General features: G+C 52.0%; 1 protein-coding gene across 1 annotated transcript in view; it reads left to right on the top strand.

Annotated features, from left to right (window-relative positions):
* The window catches only part of Arhgef17 (Rho guanine nucleotide exchange factor 17), a 57,593-nt gene extending 36,813 nt beyond the window's left edge, over positions 1-20,780 (top strand). Inside the window, exons 2-21 of the mRNA XM_027942698.2 lie at positions 1,427-1,504; positions 6,388-6,570; positions 8,449-8,565; positions 8,787-8,879; positions 9,102-9,278; positions 9,564-9,614; positions 9,878-9,987; positions 10,095-10,180; positions 12,525-12,643; positions 13,010-13,223; positions 13,764-13,837; positions 14,415-14,614; positions 14,762-15,063; positions 15,541-15,790; positions 16,054-16,140; positions 16,467-16,534; positions 16,774-16,922; positions 17,732-17,906; positions 18,021-18,290; positions 20,160-20,780. Coding sequence (XP_027798499.1) covers positions 1,427-1,504; positions 6,388-6,570; positions 8,449-8,565; positions 8,787-8,879; positions 9,102-9,278; positions 9,564-9,614; positions 9,878-9,987; positions 10,095-10,180; positions 12,525-12,643; positions 13,010-13,223; positions 13,764-13,837; positions 14,415-14,614; positions 14,762-15,063; positions 15,541-15,790; positions 16,054-16,140; positions 16,467-16,534; positions 16,774-16,922; positions 17,732-17,906; positions 18,021-18,290; positions 20,160-20,356 — 3,000 coding nt within the window. The 3' untranslated portion in view covers positions 20,357-20,780. The remainder of the gene's footprint in view (positions 1-1,426; positions 1,505-6,387; positions 6,571-8,448; positions 8,566-8,786; positions 8,880-9,101; positions 9,279-9,563; positions 9,615-9,877; positions 9,988-10,094; positions 10,181-12,524; positions 12,644-13,009; positions 13,224-13,763; positions 13,838-14,414; positions 14,615-14,761; positions 15,064-15,540; positions 15,791-16,053; positions 16,141-16,466; positions 16,535-16,773; positions 16,923-17,731; positions 17,907-18,020; positions 18,291-20,159) is intronic.
* Positions 20,781-21,154: the final 374 nt, after the last annotated feature.

Here is a 21,154-nt window from a genome sequence, read left to right on the forward strand (position 1 = left end):
GAGGCGAGTTTGCCACAAGAGGTGAAGAGTGGGACAGGCAGGCCAGATGACCCAGAGCTCAGGTTCACCAGGCCAATAGGAACCCTGGGCAGAGCAGTGACCAGGGCAGCCCTGCTTCTTGAGTCATACCCTGAGGGGACCCTAGGGTAGGGATAGAAGGATGCCACAAACATGGACACCCACCCTGACATCACCACATGCAAAGTAGCCACTTGAATCAGCAGGTCTCAAGGACCGGAGTCTCAGGCAAGGCCAAGCTGAGACTTGGGAGAAAAATGGAGTGGGGGACTAAATCAGAGATCGGGAGTCTTCCCCAGGACCATTCTAGGGACTCAGAGGGGTCAGGGAGGAATCCTAGAGTGAAGTCCTCACAAGCAAAGGGAAGGTGTTGAGGCTGGTGTCATCTGGAAAAGCTTCCTGGAGAAGTGGCCCAGGAGCTTAGGGACCCGTGGAGCAGGCAGCAGATAAGCTCAGTCACAGGGTGGGGGTGGGGCAACATTCCCAAGTGGCTTCTAGCAAAGCCTTCCCACAGATCAGGGCTCATCCTGACAGGGGTGGGCACCCTGTCCCTCAGGGTATGGATGCAGGGACTGAACAACCCCTTGGGGACTTTAATTCAGACCTTCAGAATAGAAGCATTGGGGGTTGAGTCTCCTTTTCCCATTCTTAAAATTGGGAGAATAATGACATCTACTTCACAGGGTGATCAGGAGTGTTAGGCAACATAAAATGCCCAGCCTAGTGTCTCAGAGGGCTCAGTAAACTCTTAAGAGAGTTGAGATCCAGCTTTGTCTGACAGTGACTGAACCCTGACACCACCCAGCTCTGTGACCTCTGGCACCAGCTTTACCTCTCTGTTCCACAGTGTCTTTACCTATAGCAGGGGGGTTGGGGGGTGTGTATCGGGGGGACTGAGTCAACTCCAGGAGAAGTTGTGAAGCCCAGCTAGGTGGGACATGTCCCCAGAGCACTAAGCCAGAAAGTGGGGTTTTTGGAGTTGGTAGCTGGAGTGGGTGGGAGCCTAGAGGCATCTTTCTTGCAAATGTGAAAACTTATGGATTTTTTTTCTTTTTATATTTTTGTCCTTTTCAAGAGCCCATCAGGGAACCAAGAAGTAAACTAAAGGTCTCAAATCTACCCACAGCTGCAGTGGGGGGATGGGGTGGGGGTGGAGAGTGTCACCTAACTCTGGGAAGGGGTGCATTTGAAATTCCCACAGGAAGAGCACCTGAGCGAAGGCCTGACAGAGTAGGATCCAAGATGCTTTGGAAAACAGCCTAGAGCCCCTCCGGGGTGGGCAGGCCTTGAAGGCCAGGGAGAGGGTGTGGAGTATTCTCTGGGGCTACAGGTGAACCTGCGCGTGGTTGCAGGTGATGGGGTCTGAGGGGAACAAGGCACTGCTTACACTTTGCTCCTGTCCCCACAGGACATGCGGAAGCACGTGACTATGACCCTGCTGGACACAGAGCAGTCATATGTGGAGTCACTGCGCACCCTAATGCAGGTGAGATCCACAGTGCAGTCCCCAAGGGCAGCCTTCTGAGGCTGGGGGGCCTCGGACAGGTGGGAGCAAACTCATGCCAAGGACAAGGGGCCTAGGCCAGAGAGCTGTGACCCTGAGACACACCACCCTTCCTTGGAGAGCTCTGGATGTGGCGACCCCAGAGGAGGAGGAAGCCCCTTCCAGGGCAGAAGAGAATGGAAAGGGGTCAGACCAGGCCACCCCAGGGCAAGAGTCCCACCACACATTCCCCAACAGCCCTGGACCTGAGCTCAGAGCCGTGCACTCCCACTGGTGTGCCCCCTCTGTTTTTGTAATTGATTGGGAAAATATTCGTTGAGTGGAACTAAATGTTGGGCACCTGCTGGCTCAGGCACTGCTCCAGGTTCAGGAGGCACCAGAACAAGTGAGATGAGCCCTGCCTCAAAGCCCTGAGGGACAATACCTGAGTTTATGGGGCATTCTAAAAGCAGGGAGGACACCTGCCCCTTGTGGAGTCAAGGAAGAATCCCTGGAGGAGGGGCAGACTTCTCAGTAGCAGGGACAGCATGTATAAAGTCATGTCCGAAAGGGCCCTGTGCCTTCAGAAGCCTTCGTGGTAGCACAGAACATCAGGGGTTGGTTCTATGATGAGGCTGTGAAAGCCCACAGGAGCCACAATGTGGTGGCCTTGAACACCAGGAGGAGGGTCTGGACTCCACCAGAGGCCCTAGAGAATCAGTGACGGGCTTGAGCAGGCCAAGCTCCTGCCCTGAGTCATGCTTTCTGAAGTCTATCTGTCAGGGAGGTGAGTGGCAGGAGACGATCAGGGCCACTAGAGGCAGAGGCTGCAAGGAGGAGAGCTGGGGCCAAACACTTAGAAGGTCCGCTGATCAGGCCAGGGATCAAGGGGGAGAGGAAGGGGAGCCCAGCATTGTGCCAGAGTTCCTGGCCTGGGAAAGGTAGCGCACAGGAGAGGGATGCATCTGGGGCAGGATGGTGAGTGGAGGTTTAGACGTGTGGAGTCTGGGAGACCCAGAGCCTGGCTGCACATGCTGAAGTGGAGCCTGCTGTCACATGAAGGATAAATTTGCTCAGGCCACCCAGGCAGATAGGAAGAGGGGGAAGGTGGAGCCCTGGAAATATCCGCAGTGTTCGTTCACTCATTCATTCTGTAAATCTGCAGCGAGCTCCGTCTTGCACCAAACACTGTGTTCTTCAGCCAGGAGTGGGAGGGGTGCAATTCAGCAATGAGCACAGGTGATATGGACCTGTGTTCTGGAGTTCATGGTCTATGGCAGAGACCAGCAGTCACCAGCCAGACAAATCACACATGATGAGATGTGGTGATGCAAAAGTTTATGAGAGCATATACATATACAATGGATATTTCTTAGCCTGGAAAGGAAGGAACTTCTGACATAGGCTACAACACAGAGGTGCCTTGAGACATTGTGCTAAGCGAGGTGAGCCAGTCACAAAAGGACAGATACTGTGTGATTCCACTTCTGTACCTGGAGTAGTCAGTTTCTTAGGGACAGAAAGTGGAATTGTGGTTTCCAGGGCCTAGGGAAGGAGGGAGTTTGGACTTAGTGTTTGGTGGGTACAGAATTTTGGTTAGGGAAGATCAGAGGTTATGGAGATGGGTGGTGGTAATGTGTACACAACAGCATGAACATACTTAATATGAATGTACTATACTGCACTTAGTGGTTAAAATGTAAATTTTCTATTATGTGTATTTTGCCACAGAAATACATTGCTTTTATTTATTTATTTATTTATTTATTTATTTATTTATTTATTTTAAAATGTGCACAGGGGCTGAGGCTGGGGCTCAGTGGTAGAGTGCTTGCCTAGCATGTGTGAGGCCCTGGGTTTGACCCTCAGCACCGCATAAAAATAAATAAAATAAAGGTATTGTGTCCATCTGCAACTAAAAATATTTTTTTAAAAAGCGCACAAAGATAGAATACAGAATGGGGTCTGCCTTCCTGTGGGGGGTCAGGGAAGGCTTTTCTGAGCTTGGGGTGTTTAGCAGAGACACAAAGGTGAGTAGTATTTCAGCAGAGAGGGACCCTGGGGGGATGGTTCCAGGCAGAGGGTATAGCAGGAGTAAAGGGTACAGTGAAGAAATCAGAAGAAACCAGTGTGACTGCTGGCAGGGAGGTAGGACTAGGCCATGTGGGGGCTGTGGGCTGCTGGGCAAGGACTGGGCTCTCCTGTAAGCACAAGAAAGCCATAGGAGGGACCCATCAGATTGCCAGGCAGAAGTGTGATGTGCAAGGGACTGCGAGGGTCCTTTGCCATCCCGTAGGTAAGAGTTGCAGAGTATAGAGTCAAACAGTCCAGGGTTTGAGTCACTTGCCCACTGCTGGATGACCTGGCTTAATTACATCCCCTCTCTGAGCTTTGATTTTACCTACAGAATGCAGCCAGTCATTCCCACCTCCCAGCACAAAGGTTAAAAGATAATGTTACACTCAAGCCCACTGGTGGATAGAGGCAGGTGCAGGGAAGAGCTGGGAGCCGGCAGGGCCGGGAGAGTCTTCCCACCTCCAGGGCAAGCTCAGGGCTGCACAGGTAGAGGGCATGCAGGATGTGTGTTGGAGATGGCCAAGCTGAAAGTGGGGGGGTGGGGGTGGAGCTGGGCAGGAAGGTGTCACCTGGACCCAAAGACTGGCAGTGGTAGCCCTGGAATGTGGGAAGGAGGACTGAGGTGGCACCAGGAGTTTGGAGTGCAGCTCCAGTGCACAAACTTGCCTGCACCTGTTGGCCTGTACCTGTGTGACCTGGAACATCTGACATAACCACTTACTTCAGTTGCCCCGTTATAGAGCAGGGATGGGAGTGGTGGCTGCCACGAGTGCAGAACGAGGAGAGGTGTGCTTGTGATTTTGAAACTGCCTGTAGCTCTGCCTGTGTTCATATGTGCCCGTGCAAGGTTGCCCCGAGTCTTCACGTTACCTTTTGGGTAGAGATGGTGATCCTCTTCTTCAAATGAAGAAATGAAGCCTCAGACGTTCCAAAATGTGCCAGGTGTAACTTCTGATGCTCATTGAGGGCCAGGCACTGTTCCCAGCAGTTTACGTGAGGTAATTGATACCACCCTCACCATAACCCCCATTTTACAGATGAAGATGAGGCACAGAGAAGCAAAGCAGTGTGTCAAGGTTACAGTTAGGAAGTGCCCTAGCCAGAGAAGAAACCCTGTCAGTCTGACTCTCAGTCCCCACTCCAGTGCACAAACTATACTAGCTGAAGCATAATGATATTCAAATAGAGATTTGCAGCCCCGGTGCAAACTCCTAGTGACAACTGCCAACAAAAATAGATTAGTATTGTTTCTCTAGGACAGGAGTTTAAAATAAAGAAGTTAAGTACCCAGGTGAGCAGCCAGAAGGTGGGATTTGAGCCAGGTCCTAAGGCTGCACCTTCTTCTGGGTGTCACTGTCACCCTCAGAGCCTATCTTCAACCCCAAGACTCTCAGCTAAGAAATGCCCCTTCCCGAGTGCCCTGACCAAGCTCCCCCTTTCCAGGCACCCTTGACCCCTTCTGCTCTACTCTTTTTTTCTGGAGCATTTACTCCCTTCTGGCATATTATGTAACAGTTCACTTCTCTGCTCCCCCTACCGTAGTGTCCCAGGGGCATTTGTTGAGTGAATGTGGATGTTGACCCACTGGTTCTGGGTGGGCTTCTCAGTCTGTTTATTCTTTTCTCCCATTGTGTGCCTGCCTCTCTGTGGGGTTCTGGGACCCAGAGCTGCACAATATAGCTTCTGTTCCTTGGAGGGCAGTGATCCTGACCCAGACGAGGTGCTGGCCCACACCGACCAAAGAGCTCTGACGGGGGTGCTGCCTATCTGCCTCCTCTCCATCACTGTGAGCTTTTTCAGAATCCCCAGACAGTCAAGAGGATTCTGTTGCGCTTGACTTTCTCAAGTTTGTTTTACAAAACAAGCCAGATTTTTAAAAAATGTTTAATATAAATGTTATTGCAACATAGCATATGCTTTTTCAAGTAACACCCTCCTGTTTCTTTTGCCTGTAGTTACAGTGTGGGCCAGTAGAGGGCAACCTCTCCATCAGAGCTGAGCTACATATTCTGGCAACACCACTGAAGCATAGTTGAGGTGAAAAACAGGAATTTTACTCACTGACTGACCAGCAGATCTGAAACCTGTTAAAGCAGTGTTCAGATAATGTCACTTAAGCCTCCAGGAACTCCCCCCCGGGGGGCAGGGGTTCTGTTTTTTTCTGCTTTGCTTTCTGCACGGAAATATCACCTTTTAACTTCTTGTGATTACACATGCAATTGATTCTAGGACCTGGGGTATTCATATTTTAACATCTCTGGAATCGGAGTTTCTCCTGCATTGATAGCATATCATAATTTAACTGGCAGAAAATTTCTTTCCTAAAGATAAGTAGATTTATTGAAATATGACTTACTTTTTTCCTATTCCTTTTCTTGGTGTGTTTTATCTGATTGCATGTAAGCTCTGTCAGGTCAGGGATTTGGGTCTTTCTTGTCCACTGCTGTCTCCCGATTCCTAGAACAGTGCCTAGCACATACTCAGTGCTCAATATTTGCTGAATTAGTGTGTGGGGTTCTCCCAGAGAGCCCTAATCTTCTTGGCTTTCTTATTCTAAGGTCCATGCATCCAGAAAACCTTTCCTGATCCTCCTTATCCCATCTTGTGTCAGGTCCTACACTGGGCAGGAGGGCAGGCATGGGGATAGGTCTGCCTACCCCCTGGAGCTCCTAGTCTATGAGGGGGGTGTGGGAGACAAGGCACTGAGCCATAGGCCCAGAGGATTCTGTGTGCACTCATCCTGGTACTTGTGCAGGTGGTGTGGGGTGCCATCTCTGCAGGAACATGCCTTGACTCTGTGGGTCCCCCAGGGCTACATGCAGCCGCTAAAGCAGCCAGAGAACTCCTTGCTGTGTGACCCATCACTGGTGGACGAGATCTTTGACCAGATCCCCGAGCTCCTGGAGCACCACGAACAGTTCCTGGAGGAGGTGCGGCACTGTGTGCAGACCTGGCATGCCCAGCAGAAGGTGGGGGCCTTGCTCGTCCAATCGGTGAGTGCCCTGTGTGCCGCCAGGCCCCCCCCCATCCTACCCACCCTGGATGGACACTGACTCTGATCCCTATCCCAGGACAGTATCCTGGGCTGACCCCCTTGGGGGCCCAGGGATTCCTGCCATAGTTCAAGGTCAGCATCAAGGTCCAGGCAGGTGGCCACACCTAGTGACACTGAAGTACTCAGTCCAAGCTAGGGTCTGTCACCTTATCTGGCCAGATCAATTTGTAGGCTAGTTAGGGACATTTTAAGATCCTTTTAGGTTCAAGGCTCTACTTCACATCATAACGAGCATATTAAATGACATTCACATTCCAAAGTAGATATGATTTTTTTTCTATTTGTAAAATTTTTGGAAGCAAAATTTTTGCCTTGGTCTCCTAAGAAGCTGGGATTACAGGCATGTGCTGTCACGCCTGGCTTATATTCATCAACTTTAAAATGTACTGTACCTACCTCACAGTGTTGTTGATACATATAATGTATTTAGAATAATGCCCAGCACACAATAAGTGCCAAAGAGCTAGCTACAATTATTGTAATACCTGATGGTGGGCTGGGAGTGTAGCTCAGAAATAGAGCACTTGCCTAGTATGTGTAGGGCCCTGGGTTCAATCCTCAGGACTTCAATCAATAAAATAAATACAAATGCCTGATAGAAAAAAGAGCTGGTCAGGATGAGGTCGTGTCAACATCAAAGCCCACATGAGGGTCAGGGCAGTTGTTTGGGTCCAGGTAAAGATAGGGGTTGAGGTCAGTACCAGCATCCACGTGAGGGACTGAAGTCAGTACCGGCGTCCTAGTGAGATCTGAGTCAGCATCAACACCAGCTCAGGGTCAGAACTAGGGTTAGATCAGTACCAGCCACTGGTTGGGGCTGGAGTCCATACCAGAGTCTGGCCACTCTCTGGGATTTGGCACTTCCAGGTTTAGGTGCACCCAGGAGCTGGTTGGTGAGGGCTGTCTTTCTGCTTCAGGCTCTGCCCTGTCTTGCCCAGAGACAGAGAGTTGACACCTCAAGGAGGCATGGACTCAGAGGCCCAAAGGGGCCCTGAAACACCACTAAAAGTCACTTAGCCTATCCATGGTACAGTTGAGACAAGGAACCCAAGTGTCCTCATTCCTAGCCAAGGCTTCTGATGAGAGCATCCATACTTAGCCTGCCATCAGCTAGCCAGCAGGTATTAGCCACCAGCTGCCATGTGCCCTGCCCTGAGTCAGGCATTACTGTGACTAAGAAAGGAGTACTTCTGTCTCTGGAAAGAGAGAACTTGTCCTGGGGGTATGAGGAGAAACCAGAGACACACCGAAAAGATAGAACCCTAATCAGGAGCTCAGCCCTGAGGGTGGGCGAGATCTGGAAGGTGAAGGGAACTGCATGAGCAAAGTCCAGGGGCTGGAATGAGTCTGTTCATCTGAGGTCGGTAAGGATGGAAACCTGCCTGGTGGGACTTGGGGGATCAGAGAGCTGGGGACAGAAATGCTCCATTGTAAATGAGATAACCAGGTCTGAGCACACAGGACAAATCCAGGCACACATTCATATATTCACACATGAGCTTATACAGGTAAGATACATCCATGCATATATGTATGTGCGCACATGTACATAACTAGTCACAATTGCACATACTCCTCATACATATCTAGGAACACAAACAAAAACACATGCCTGAGGCTGGGGTCCTGGCTCAGTGGTAGAGCACTTGCCTACCACATGTGAGGCACTGGGTTCCATCCTCAGCACCACATAAAAATAAATAAATAAAATAAGGATATTGTGTCCATCTACAACTAAACACACACACACACACACACACACGCCTTATCCCATCAAGACACCCTGAGGGTCCCCAACCTGTCTCCTCACCCACAGTTCTCCAAAGATGTCCTGGTAAACATCTATTCTGCCTATATTGATAATTTCCTCAATGCAAAGGATGCTGTGCGTGTGGCGAAGGAAGCAAGGCCCGCCTTTCTCAAGTTCCTAGAGGTATTTACTGCAGGCAAGGGCAGGGGAGTGGAGGCCACCCTCACCTCAGGCTAGCTCCGAGGGCCCCAGGAGCACTCTGCTTGGGCAGTTAGGCTGACCAGTGGGTCTGCCTCTGTCCTTGGGCTGAGCTGAAGGGGCTTGATGGGAGCCTGCCCTGGGTAAACCTTTCCTGGCGTGTCGCTCCTCACATTGGTGCCCATTCACCCTGCTTTGGGTTTCAGCAAAGCATGCGTGAGAACAAGGAGAAGCAGGCGCTATCTGACCTCATGATCAAGCCTGTGCAACGGATCCCACGCTATGAGCTGCTGGTGAAGGTGGGCATGAGGCTGAGTGGGCAGGGAGGCAAGGCCTGGAGGCATGGAGGAGATACAGTGGACTTTGAGGACCCTTCTTGCTTGAATCTGGCATCAAGGTCCCTAGGGGTCAAATAGGGTAGAAGTCCTCCCTGGTACCTACCAATAGACCCTCCTGCTCCAGCAGTCTGCTGGGCCTGAGGGCAGTTAAACAAACAGGTCTGGTCCTCATTCTCATCCTAGGACCTCCTGAAGCACACACCAGAAGACCACCCAGACCACCCACTTCTGCTGGATGCACAGCGGAACATCAAGCAGGTGGCCGAACGCATTAACAAGGGCGTGCGGAGTGCTGAGGAGGCAGAGCGGCATGCCCGGGTGCTACAGGAGATCGAGGCTCACATCGAGGGCATGGAGGATGTGAGTGCTGCCCGCCCCCACCCCACCCAACTCTGTCCACTTAGCCTGTGTTCTTCCTGTCACTTGGAATCATGGCTGTGTCCACATCCACATTGGAATCTTCAGTGTGCTTGCATCCATGTCTCCCGGCATCTGTGATCACATAGCTCTGCCTGTCTGTCTGACCATGTGTCCCGGGCCTGGCAGCCTGGCCCATGGAGTGTGGCTGCAGGATCACTGGGATTTGTTTAGTGGAGAGGGATTAATAACTAGCCTTTAAGATGCCACGTCCATCCTACCCCACAGCTCCAGGCTCCTCTTCGGCGGTTCCTGAGGCAGGAGATGGTCATTGAAGTGGTAAGAAGTGTCCCGTTGTCTGCCCACCTGTCATTACCTCCCCACTGAGTTTACTCTTTTTCTTACCTGCTGCCCATGGGTCTCCCTGCTCTTCCACCCCAGCAGGAGGCCTGGTCAAGTCCCTACTCTGCTCTGACTCTCTGGACTTCTGGTGGAGAGCTGTCACCCCTCCCTGGGCCTCATTGTCCCCTTGAGCACTATGGGCAGGCGGTGGGCTTCTGGACTGTGTGCACACAGCCTGAACCCTGCCTCTGGCCCCACAGAAGGCAATTGGTGGCAAGAAGGACCGGTCCCTCTTCCTGTTCACAGACCTCATAGTCTGCACCACCCTGAAGCGAAAGTCGGGCTCCCTGCGGCGCAGCTCCATGAGCCTGTGAGTGGCTGGGGATGGGGCTGTTTGGTGCAAGCAGGGGAAGCCATTGTCCTACCCTGGGCCTTGCTCCCCTACCCTGGCCAGACCACCCCGCTGGCTCCCCACAGGTACACAGCAGCCAGCGTTATTGACACTGCTAGCAAGTACAAGATGCTGTGGAAGCTGCCTCTGGAAGATGCAGACATCATCAAAGGTGGGGCTGGCCCAGGCCTGCCAGGGGCTCCTGGTATTGGAGTCTTCCTCTGAGAAGCCTCCTGGTGGGTTTGAGCTACGGCCAGTTGGGCTGCTTGTCCATCTGCTTTCAACCTCATTTTCCCATCCCGTGTGAGGGAGCTGGCATGAAGAACTAGGTTGAAGTTCATAGAGTCAGACCATCCTGTCCATTCAGAGCACCTTCTGATGAACAGGACCAGGGCTGGCAGGTGGGGCTGGGTGGGCTGTTGCAGGGGAAGGAGACATAGCTATAATTAGCCATTGATTCCCCTGTACAAACTCATTTGGGTGCCAAATATTAGGCGAGGCATCATTCAGGCTCAGCAGTGTTCCACCCAGGGAACAGAGTCCAAGCAAAGAGTTGATTGGAAAGATCCAGTTGGTTTGGGGCTGAACCTATCTGGAGCTAAGACAGCCCCAAGGGGCCACCCTTCCTGACTCTTCTCCTCCTCATGCTGTGAGTTGACCCCATTCTCACTGCACTTAGCCTTCTGTGCTTCCTTGTAGCTCTAGTGATAAAGCCCAGACTGTATCCAGGCACCAAGTGACCCAGGCCTGTCCCCCAAGGGCCCCTATGTAGGAATGCAAACTGTGGTGAGGATGATTATTGGTCTGCCGCATCTCTTCACTAGAGAATAGGCCAGCTCATGTAATGATACCTTTAGGTCAGCTGCCCACTCCTAGTCCATTCATCTGTGGCCAGAGTGGGCCAGGCCATGTAGAAGAAAATATGGCTGCCCAGGCAGTGAGGATTGGGGTGAGACTGTTTCTCTCAGAAGGACTAAGAGATTATTTTGGTCTTTGTGGGCTTCTATAACAAAAATACCAAGACTTGGATAATTTATAATGAATGAATTTATTGATCATAATTCTGGTGACTGGAAAGTCCAAGATCAAGATGCCAGCTGATCTGGTGTCTGAGGAACATATTCTCATATGTGTTCTTACTTGGCAAAAGGGCAAACAAGCTCTCCCAGAACTTTTTTTTTTTTTTTTTTTTTTGGTGCTGGGGATTGGACTCAGGGGTGCTCTACCACTGAGTCACTTCCCCATACCTTTTTATTTTTTATTTTGAAATAGAGTCTTGCTAAGTTTCTGAGGCTGGCCTTGAACTTTCTGTCCTCCTGCCTCAGACTCTGAAGTCTGGACTTGGACTTCAGAGTCCAAGTTGCTGGGATTGTAAACATGTGCCACCGTACCCAATTTTTCCCAGAACTCTTTATAAGGGCACTAATCCCATTCATCAGGGTATCATTCCTATGACCTTGTCACCTCCCTGAGGCCCTGCCTTCTATCAACACACTGGGGATTAGATTTCAACATTCAAATTTCAGAGAGAGATGAACATTCAGACCATAGCAGAGCTCTTCTGGCACACCTCGCTGCTGAGCACACAGCCTGCTTTCTGTAGACAGAGCTCCACAGCCTCCCTAGCCAACACAATTCCACCCTACCATTGACCTCCTCAGCCTTGAAGAGTCCCTGGGACAGAGTCATTCCAGAGTGATTTGCCCACCTCGGAATCTGTTCTTCCTCTGGTGCTATTAGGACCCCAGTCAAGTCTTCTTTATTGCCATTCTGCAACCTGTGACCCAACTACTAAACTATATACTCCACCAACACATTCTATAAACAGAACAGGAAAAGACAGGAAAGACCTGTCATTTAGGAAAAAGCAAAAAGAAAGAAACTTCCTGTCCCTTGATTTCAAGACTTGGTGTCCTGGCCCAAGGGTGGAGGAGGGTCAGCCCCATGTGTGATTTAGAGTGCACACATACCGCCCCCCAGACAGACAGATAGTGGGGAGGGAGGAGGGGGCTGCTGAGCTGGTCTGTAGGACCAGCCACTTGGCAGTGGTCAGGTGTGGGATAGGACCAGAGAAATCAGGGCATCAGCTCATTGCTCTCTCCCTTGTGAAGTGGCGAGTCCCTTGGTCAGCAGATTTGAAGGCCTGAGGCTCTGCCTACTTGGCAGTTCCCCCATGGCGGGCTGTGCCGCTGCCACAGTCCAGTGTCCACTGGAGCCGGTGTAACCTGTAAAGCTGTCTGCCATTTCGTACTTATATTCTGGCAAGTTCTGCAAGGGCCTGACATCCTATGCTCTATGACTGTGAACCCCAGTCCCCAGCTCTCAGGTCTGGTGTTCTCTGGGAGTTGCCTGTTAACTTTATTCCTGAGACTTTGGGGTCTGTAAGCTCTTGAGTTTGTCAGGCCAGTCGTCCACCCAGCTGCAAGTTATGTACGGAAGGAAGAGTGTCTATCCAGGCCTGACCTTGTCAATCTCTCTCTGTCTATGGCCTTCCTCTATTCCCTTTGGATGTCCAGGGGCGTCCCAAGCCACCAATCGGGAGAATATCCAGAAGGCCATCAGCCGCCTGGATGAGGACCTGACCACCCTGGGCCAGATGAGCAAGCTTTCTGACAGCCTGAGCTTCCCCCACCAGGTCTGTGCCCTCTGCCCAAGGGTGGGGTTTTCTGACCCTGGGGAAACATATACACAGGCCTGGCATTTGCCTGAGGGAGGAAATACCCCATCACTTATCTGAGAGGGAAAATTATAGCCTCACTTGAATTTGAGGGAAGTAACATGTTCCAAGTCTGAAGGTGGAGACGTGGCTTCATCCCATCCGGGGAGAGAGGGTCTATCTCCTGCTTGGGGTGGGGCGGTGTGGGGAGAATCCTGACTTCTCTTGGTCTGAAGGGAGGGGATGGGAGGAATGGGGAGAGGCAGGTCCCTATACACACTCCCAAGGGCATGTGTTGACTCTGGTGAGGCCTGAGATCTGGGACCTGGGCCTTCTTCCCCACAGAGCCTGGACGATGCGCTGCGGGACCTCTCAGCCGCCATGCACAGGGACCTGTCAGAGAAGCAGGCATTGTGCTACGCACTTTCCTTCCCCCCCACCAAGCTGGAACTGTGTGCCACCCGGCCTGAGGGCACAGACTCCTTCATCTTTGAGTTTCCTCACCCTGATGCCCGCCTGGGCTTTGAGCAGGCCTTTGACGAGGCCAAGAGGAAGCTAGGTGAGCTAGGGCCCACATGGCACTCTCTTCTCAGATCATCCAGGAAGTGTCTGACTTCACAGCCAGAAATTCCAGAACTGCTGTGTCCTGTGCTGGGTGTCCAATTGGCGGGGATAAAGGAGATGGGGGGGTGGCGCTGAAACTTCAGGACAAGATTGAATTCCTGGCAGGGAGAGGCATAGACAAGGTCAGCTTAGGACACAGGCCCCATCATGGGTATGAATGGTCAAAACCCTCCTCATATCCTCCCCAATTCTGAGCATGGATCAAGGAAAGCTATGGTCAGGGCGCATAGCCTAGAGGCCTGTGAGCCGAGCACCTTCATTGTATATATGGGGAAACTGAGGCCAGAGACAAGCAGGGCATAACCCACAGACCCTCCTAGCATGGTTGAGATCAGGCCCTCCTTAGACCCTGAGGGGCAGAGAGGGAAGGGAAATGGGACAGTGGCAAGAAAGGGAGTACTTTGCATGTACTAAGAAGGGTCTGTCTCCCTCTGCCCTGTCCCCTTGTCTGTCTGTCCATCCATCTCTACTACAGCGTCCAGCAAAAGCTGTCTAGATCCTGAGTTCCTGAAAGCCATCCCCATCATGAAAACCCGCAGCGGCATGCAGGTGTGTGTACGCATGTGAGTCACGTAGCTGTACATGTCCAAAGCCAGCATGTGTTCATGAATTCTTGTTTTGTGTGCAGCATTGCATTGTGTGTTAAACACTGCAGTTGCTTCCTATGACTTTGAGTTTGTAGTTCTCTGTACATGTATATGGATACTGCACATCTGTAGCACATGTGCATGTTTCATGCATATCTATATCTGTTCATGTGAAAGAAGCTATACAGTTGATGTGAGTGGAATCTAATTTATGCCCTCACATGACCCTACATGCATATGTACAAAGGTTACCATTATCACACTCTTACATGCATGTATCCATGATCACATTCAGGGTGTATGTGTACATGCATGTATGGTTGATACCTGTATCACACAGGTATGAATGCATTTGATGTGCAAAGAGTGTCACGTGTGCATGTGTGTCGTGTGTAGAGAAGGGTGTAAAGGGATGTGACGAATCCACACACACCCATGCAGGCCTGCCTCCCTCAATTCTGCTGGGGTCTCCTGGGAGATCAGGATGCTGACAGTTTTTCTTCCATTCACCTTTCGCTGTCCATTGGCACCTTCTGCAGTTTTCCTGCGCGGCCCCCACCCTCAGCAGCTGCCCAGAGCCCATGCCAGAGGTGTGGGTGTGCAACAGCGATGGCTATGTGGGTCAGGTGTGCCTGCTGAGCCTGCGTGCTGAGCCAGACGTGGAGGCCTGCATTGCTGTCTGCTCGGCCCGCATCCTGTGCATTGGTTCAGTGCCCGGCCTGCAGCGTTGCTGCCACCGGTGAGGCCCAGTCAGCGGGGTGAGCATGCCTGGGAGATGGACCCTGCACTCACTGAGGCCGCCACTGATGATGATGTGGGCGGGGCCCGGTGGGCGTACTGGGACTGGTGGGCGGGGCCGCACCTCCTTAGTGATTTTTGTTGGCAGGGAGCAGTCCACCTCACTGAGGGGTCCCACTGAGTCAGCCTCGGAACCCTCTGGACCAGAGCTGGACATAGAGGCCCCCGCGGATGAGGAAACAACCATGCTAGCAGAGCCAGGGCCCCAACCCTGCCTGCACATCTCTATCTCAGGCTCTGGTCTGGAGATGGCACCAGGCCCAGCCGAGGGTGACCCCCGCCCTGAGCTGGTGCCCTTTGACAGCGATTCCGATGATGAATCTTCTCCCAGCCCTTCTGGGACTCTGCAGAGCCAGGCCAGCCGGTCCACTATCTCCTCCAGCTTTGGCAGTGAGTACCCCACTTTGGGGCTGGCAGACAGAGTGGACTGCCCTGAGCGGGGGTTGCTGAGGGACTAGTGGAAGCAAAGACTGGAATCACATCTCAGGACATTAGCATACAGAGCAGTGGGGGCCAGCAGGGTGAGTGGGAGCTGTTACATTGAGGACACAGAGGTCAGTGGGACAGACAGATGAAATCCTGAAGACCCTGGCATGTCCTGTTAAGGAAGGCAGACACCAGGTGGAGTGACAAGTCCCTCTGTGCAAAGTGTGGTGGCTGAATCTGAAATGGCCAGGCTAGGACTAGGAGGCTATAGCCTGAACTCTCAGTGAGTAGGGTAATAAGGCCTGAGCAGATGCAGAGGCCAAGGGACTGGGAAGGAGCAGCTGCCAAAGGCCCTCAGGAGGGGGATGGCCAGGACGGATGAGTGAGGGGGACTAAGGCCCAGTGGAGGGGAATGGAGACAGAGACCTTTGTCTCCCTCAGATGAAGAGACCCCAAGCTCCAAGGAGGCCACAGCAGAGACGACCAGCTCAGAGGAAGAGCAGGAGCCTGGCTTCCTGCCGCTGTCGGGCTCCTTTGGGCCTGGTGGACCCTGTGGCACCAGTCCAATGGATGGGAGAGCCCTTCGCCGCTCTAGCCGTGGCTCCTTCACACGGGGCAGCCTGGAGGACCTGCTGAGCGTGGACCCTGAGGCCTACCAGAGCTCTGTGTGGCTGGGCACTGAGGATGGCTGGTAGGGACATGGATGGAGCCAGGGACACAGTGCCAGAGCCCTGAGCTCCCTGCTCTGGAAATCAAATGGTGTCAAAGCAAAAACAGGAGGGTTTTGGGACAGGCCTCAGAGGTCCTACCAGCCAGAGGGCCTGAAACCCACAGGGAGGCTGTGGGATCTAGTACCTTGCACAGACACCTTGGGGAGATGGGGGTGGAGGCACAGAGGTGGTGAGATGACTCCCAGGGTCGGTATGCCTGAGCATTTGTCACCCCAATCCACAGTGTCCACGTGTACCAGTCCTCCGACAGCATCCGTGATCGCAGGAACAGCATGAAGCTCCAGCACACGGCCTCTGTGACGTGCATCCTGTAAGGCCTCATGATGTCCTTCTCCTCAGACCCTTCTTAGCCATACATGCAGCCTCCTCTGTTCACCTGACTTCCTGCTCTACTGGCCTCTCCCTTCCGAGGAGGCTGCAATACAGAGGCCTGGCCCTAGGCCAGCTGTGCTTCTTATACACTGTGAACTTGAGCAAGTCTCTGCTTCTTAGCTTCAGGCTTCCCCCACGTGGAAAACAGGGGGTGAGAAGAGATGGTCTCCTGGGAGCCAAAGCCATTCTACCTGTGATTCCCCTGGTCCCCGATAATATGCTTTGGCCTTCTGAAATCCCTGACACCTTCTTTTCCTTGCCCAGGTATCTAAATAACCAGGTGTTTGTGTCTCTGGCCAATGGAGAACTTGTAGTCTACCAAAGGGAAGCAGGTGAGTGCCCTGCACCGTCCCCTCACATGTGCATACTGGTGGTAGAGCTGTCTCTTGGGAAGAATGGGGGCTTTCAGGCCAAGGATCTGGAAATGTGACTGGGCAACTTTCAGGCTTCTCTGGGCCTCAGTGTCCTTGCTTAGAAATGGGGATATTCACCTGTCACTTCCAGTGTAGGTGAGGCTTAAATTCAGTACTGTACTTAATTTCCTGCTTTCTTTACCCCATTCCCATTCCAGGCCGTTTCTGGGATGCCCAGAACTTCAAATCGGTGACCCTAGGTGCTCAGGGGAGCCCCATCACCAAGATGGTGTCTGTGGGTGGACGGCTATGGTGTGGCTGCCAGAACCGAATCCTTGTCCTGAGCCCTGACACGTTGCAGCTAGAGGTAGTGGGAGTAGGGAGACAGAATCAGTGACTTGGGGTGATCTGGGCCCACATGAGAGGGAGATGAGACCATGGGGACAGAGAAGTGTCCAGCTGAAGGATTGGGATACTTGCCCTGTGTGGTACTGGGCCAGGCCCTTCCTTTTCTGATCCTTGTTTCTTCTCTAAATGATGAGGAAGATAGTAAATGCCCATTTTTGTCAGGATTCCTGATTCATCCTCCTGTCCACCCTCTGAGTACAGCTGTTGGGTTCATTGGGGGCTAGAACAAGGGTCCTTCCTGATGTCATCATCCTTTAGCAATAGACTATGCCCTTTGGTCATGATGTCTTTTTGTATATGCCAGAGGTTTCCAGCCTGGGTGGTGTGCGGGGGCACCAGTTCCCTTGATTTTCCTCTCATGCTTCTGTCATTGACTGGAATGGAAACTAAGACCCAGGTTGGGCCCTGGCTCTGTCACTGACAAGCTGTGCGACACTGGGCAGGTCACTTTTTCCTCCTGTGCTTGGACTTTGCCATTTGTCCAGAGAGAGGCCAGTGACTGGTCTTAAAACCTCCAAGCGTTGAAGTTCTCTGATCCTCAGGTCACTAAGTTGCACAGGGAAAGGGCATCCCATTTTAATTCCTGAGGATTGAGTGGGGAGGCACCAGTGCAGCTGAGCTTTGGAAGGTTAGTCATCCAGACGCAGGATCCATCGGGTGGGTGTCTGTGGGAGTGATGGGGAGGGAGGGATGGACACTGGTGAGGCTGGAGGATGGGGGCGGACTTGCCAGTCACCTGTCTGCTCCCTGTCCTCCCCTCTTCCACAGCACACGTTCTGTGTGGGACAGGATTCAAGTCGAAGTGTAGCTTGCATGGTGGACTCCAGCCTGGGCGTGTGGGTGACATTGAAAGGTAGTGCCCATGTGTGTCTCTACCACCCAGACACCTTTGAGCAGCTGGCAGAGGTGGACGTCACCCCACCTGTGCACAGGATGCTGGCAGGTACTGACCTCAGACTACCACTGCTCCTTCTTCAGAGTCTTCCTGCTCTGTCCCTGAGGAGGCTGGGCCAGGGCCAGCGTCAGGCCCCAGCGCTGCTCTTTTTTCCCACCCCAGGCTCAGATGCCATCATCCGGCAGCACAAAGCTGCCTGCCTGCGGATCACAGCACTGCTAGTGTGCGAAGAGCTGCTGTGGGTGGGCACCAGTGCCGGCGTTGTGCTCACCATGCCCACCTCCCCCAGTACTGTCAGCTGCCCACGGGCACCTCTCAGCCCTGCTGGCCTGGGCCAGGGCCACACCGGCCACGTCCGCTTCCTGGCTGCAGTCCAGCTGCCAGATGGCTTCAACCTGCTCTGCCCGACCCCACCACCTCCTCCAGACACAGGTGGGCTTGCCGTCCAGGGATCCTGGGTTCTTGGTTGCCCTGATCGCCCTGTTGTCCTGCTGAAAGAGTCTTTAAGAGGGAGGAAAAGTGTAATTGACCTGGAAGTGGGATATATTACAGGAAATAGGCTATGGAATCCCCAAAATGAAATTTACTAGGAGATTGTGTGTCTGTTGGGTGCATGCGTAAAATTTTATCCAAATAAATGTTGTGGGAGACAGGAGGTGAATTATAAGCTAAGAAGTAGAATATGGCAGCTGGGCATGGTGGCACAAACCTATTATCCTAGCACCTCGGGAGGCTGAAGCAGGAGGATTGCAAGTTAAAGGCCAAAAAAAAAGTAGAATATAGCACAGATGGGATACCTTTGTAGGAAATATATCCTGTTGTATGTATTTCTTATCCACAACAGGAAATAAGACAGGACTAGAATTGATCTATAAGGCAGGAAGTGGACTTCGGAAGTGATGTACAGAAAAGGAAGTAGAAATAGTGCCAGAAAAGAAAACACAGCATAGCGCATATGACAGGAAGTGGGCTGTGAGAATTAGAGAGTGAAACAGTGGGAATGAAGTACATCACAGAGTCACAATCAGGCAAGCCTTGCTTTGGCAGCACAAGAAACCGTATTCCCAAAAGACAGTGACCATGGGAATCAAGAACCAATAAAGCCTCAGTCAGGAGTGGTCTGGGGCCAGAGAAGACTTAGCTGTTTAACTGGGATGGGGCTGTTGGAAATAGGAACATTGTATACAGATGTGCCTCACTTAACAACAGGACGTGTTCTGAGAAGTGCATTGTGGGCAACTGATTGAGTATGTGGGAACGTGGTAGAATATGCTTATATAAAACTAGATGGCTCAGCCTCCTGTGCAGCTAGCTGGGCTGTATGGGTAGGTGCCCAGGTGAGCCTGCTGTTCCTAGGGCCACGAGGAATAGCACAACACGAGATTAAATGAAGCACAAGAAAAAATGATGCAATTGAGAGATGCAATGAACAAGATTATGAGGCTCTGTCAACATAACAGCATACTGTTTACAATAAGCTTTCAAAAAATAAAAGTAGTAGGAAATACATTCTTAAACAACAATTTAGTATAGTATGAACCAGGTGCAGTGGCACATGCCTATAATTCCAAGGGAGACTAAGGCAGGAAGATCAAAAGTTGAAGGCCAGCCTCAGTAACTTAGTGAGACCTTGTCTCAAAAAATAAAAAGGGGTGGGAATGTAGCTCATGGTAGAGTGTTCCTGGGTTCAATCCCCAGTACATTAAAAAAAAAAAAAGTTTAATATAGAAAATATAGGGTGCCACTCAGTGTAAGAGTGCTTGCGTAGCATGCGTCGAGGCCTTGGGTTCAACCCCAGGCACCACGAAGAAGAAAAAAAAATACATAAACCAATAACATAGTTATGTATTCTCACTATCAGTACCATGCACGTCCGTAACTGTATGTACAGTGCATTCGGACATCTAACGGTACCAGAGTCTACAGCAGCAGCACCACAGACGCGTGAGCACTCAGTTGGCTATGATGTCACTGGGCAACTGGAATTCTCGGTTTCATTGCCATCTTATGGTGCCACCATCATATGTGCAGTCTGTCGTTGACCTTGTTATGCAGCACATAACTAATTATAATGAAGAGGACATTATGTGTGCAGTCATCAAGAGAGAAAAAGTGGTGTGGCGCTAGTAAGTTAAGTTAGTCCTGACTAGAAAGTACAGGCTGCCAGGAAGTGGGTATTTCTAAGTAAGAGCTCAGTGCTTGTCTTTCTTGCTATCTTCCGGGATGTGGCAACTCAGGCCATGAGGGGACAGTGAAGCCACCAGCTCCCTCAGGCTGATGATCCTCCCTTCTGCCCCACAGGACTTGAGAAGCTGCCCTCCCTGGAGCACCGGGACTCCCCTCGGCACCGAGGCCCTGCCTCTGCCAGGCCTAAAATGCTGGTCATTAGTGGAGGTGACGGCTATGAGGACTTCCGACTCAGCAGTGGGGGTGGTGGCAGTAATGAGACTGTGGGCCGAGATGACAGCACAAACCACCTCCTTCTGTGGAGGGTGTGACCCTGTCCACTGTGGCCCGGGACTCACCTGCCCACCTGCCCTCAGTCTGCTTGCCTCTTACTAGCCCACGCACAGACCTTGACCAGGAGTGTCCAAACAGGGCCACCTAGGTGCCTATGTGGCGCTGCGCCGTCTCATCTTCGCGGAAGCATTCCTGATGGACACCCGCTGGCTAGCCACGGCCTTTCCCAACCCACTGGCTGCTCTGGTGCTCCCAGGTGTGACCAGGGTGGGGCATGCAAGCTGCCTAGGACCTCTGTCCCTGGAGCTTCTACCAAAGACACGGCCAGGCTGGACCCTATGCGGTTGGAGAGGGCCATGTGCAATATTTGGAAGGTTTTCTGGGGGCAGCGGGAAGGCTAAGGGGTACCACCCTTTCCCATGTACAGTATTTATATTCCTTTTTAGATGAGTCCTTTCCAAAGCACTTATTTATGCAGTGACTGGGGACAGGGTGTGGTGTGATGTGATGAATGATGGGGGAGAAAACCTGTTCCTGTCCAAGGCGCCTCCCTGGGACCCAAACCAAGCCTTTCTGGAGGGACCACCATCTCCCCCCATTACACACACACACACACACACACACACACACACATATACACTGCATGTTCAGGGCACTAAAACATTGGCCTTCAATATAAACTTCCCAAGCACATCCTGATGGGACTGCCCACCCTGATCAGAGGCCAGGACCAAGTGCCCACAGTCATGCAGAACAAGGTGATGGCTTGATGATGGCTCACTGGGGGCATGACACCATCGAGGGGCCTCCCTAGGCTTTGGCATTTCCCAGTGTGC

This window comes from Marmota flaviventris, chromosome 9 (genome assembly GCF_047511675.1).
Source record: "Marmota flaviventris isolate mMarFla1 chromosome 9, mMarFla1.hap1, whole genome shotgun sequence".
In the NCBI taxonomy this organism is placed as follows: domain Eukaryota; kingdom Metazoa; phylum Chordata; class Mammalia; order Rodentia; family Sciuridae; genus Marmota; species Marmota flaviventris.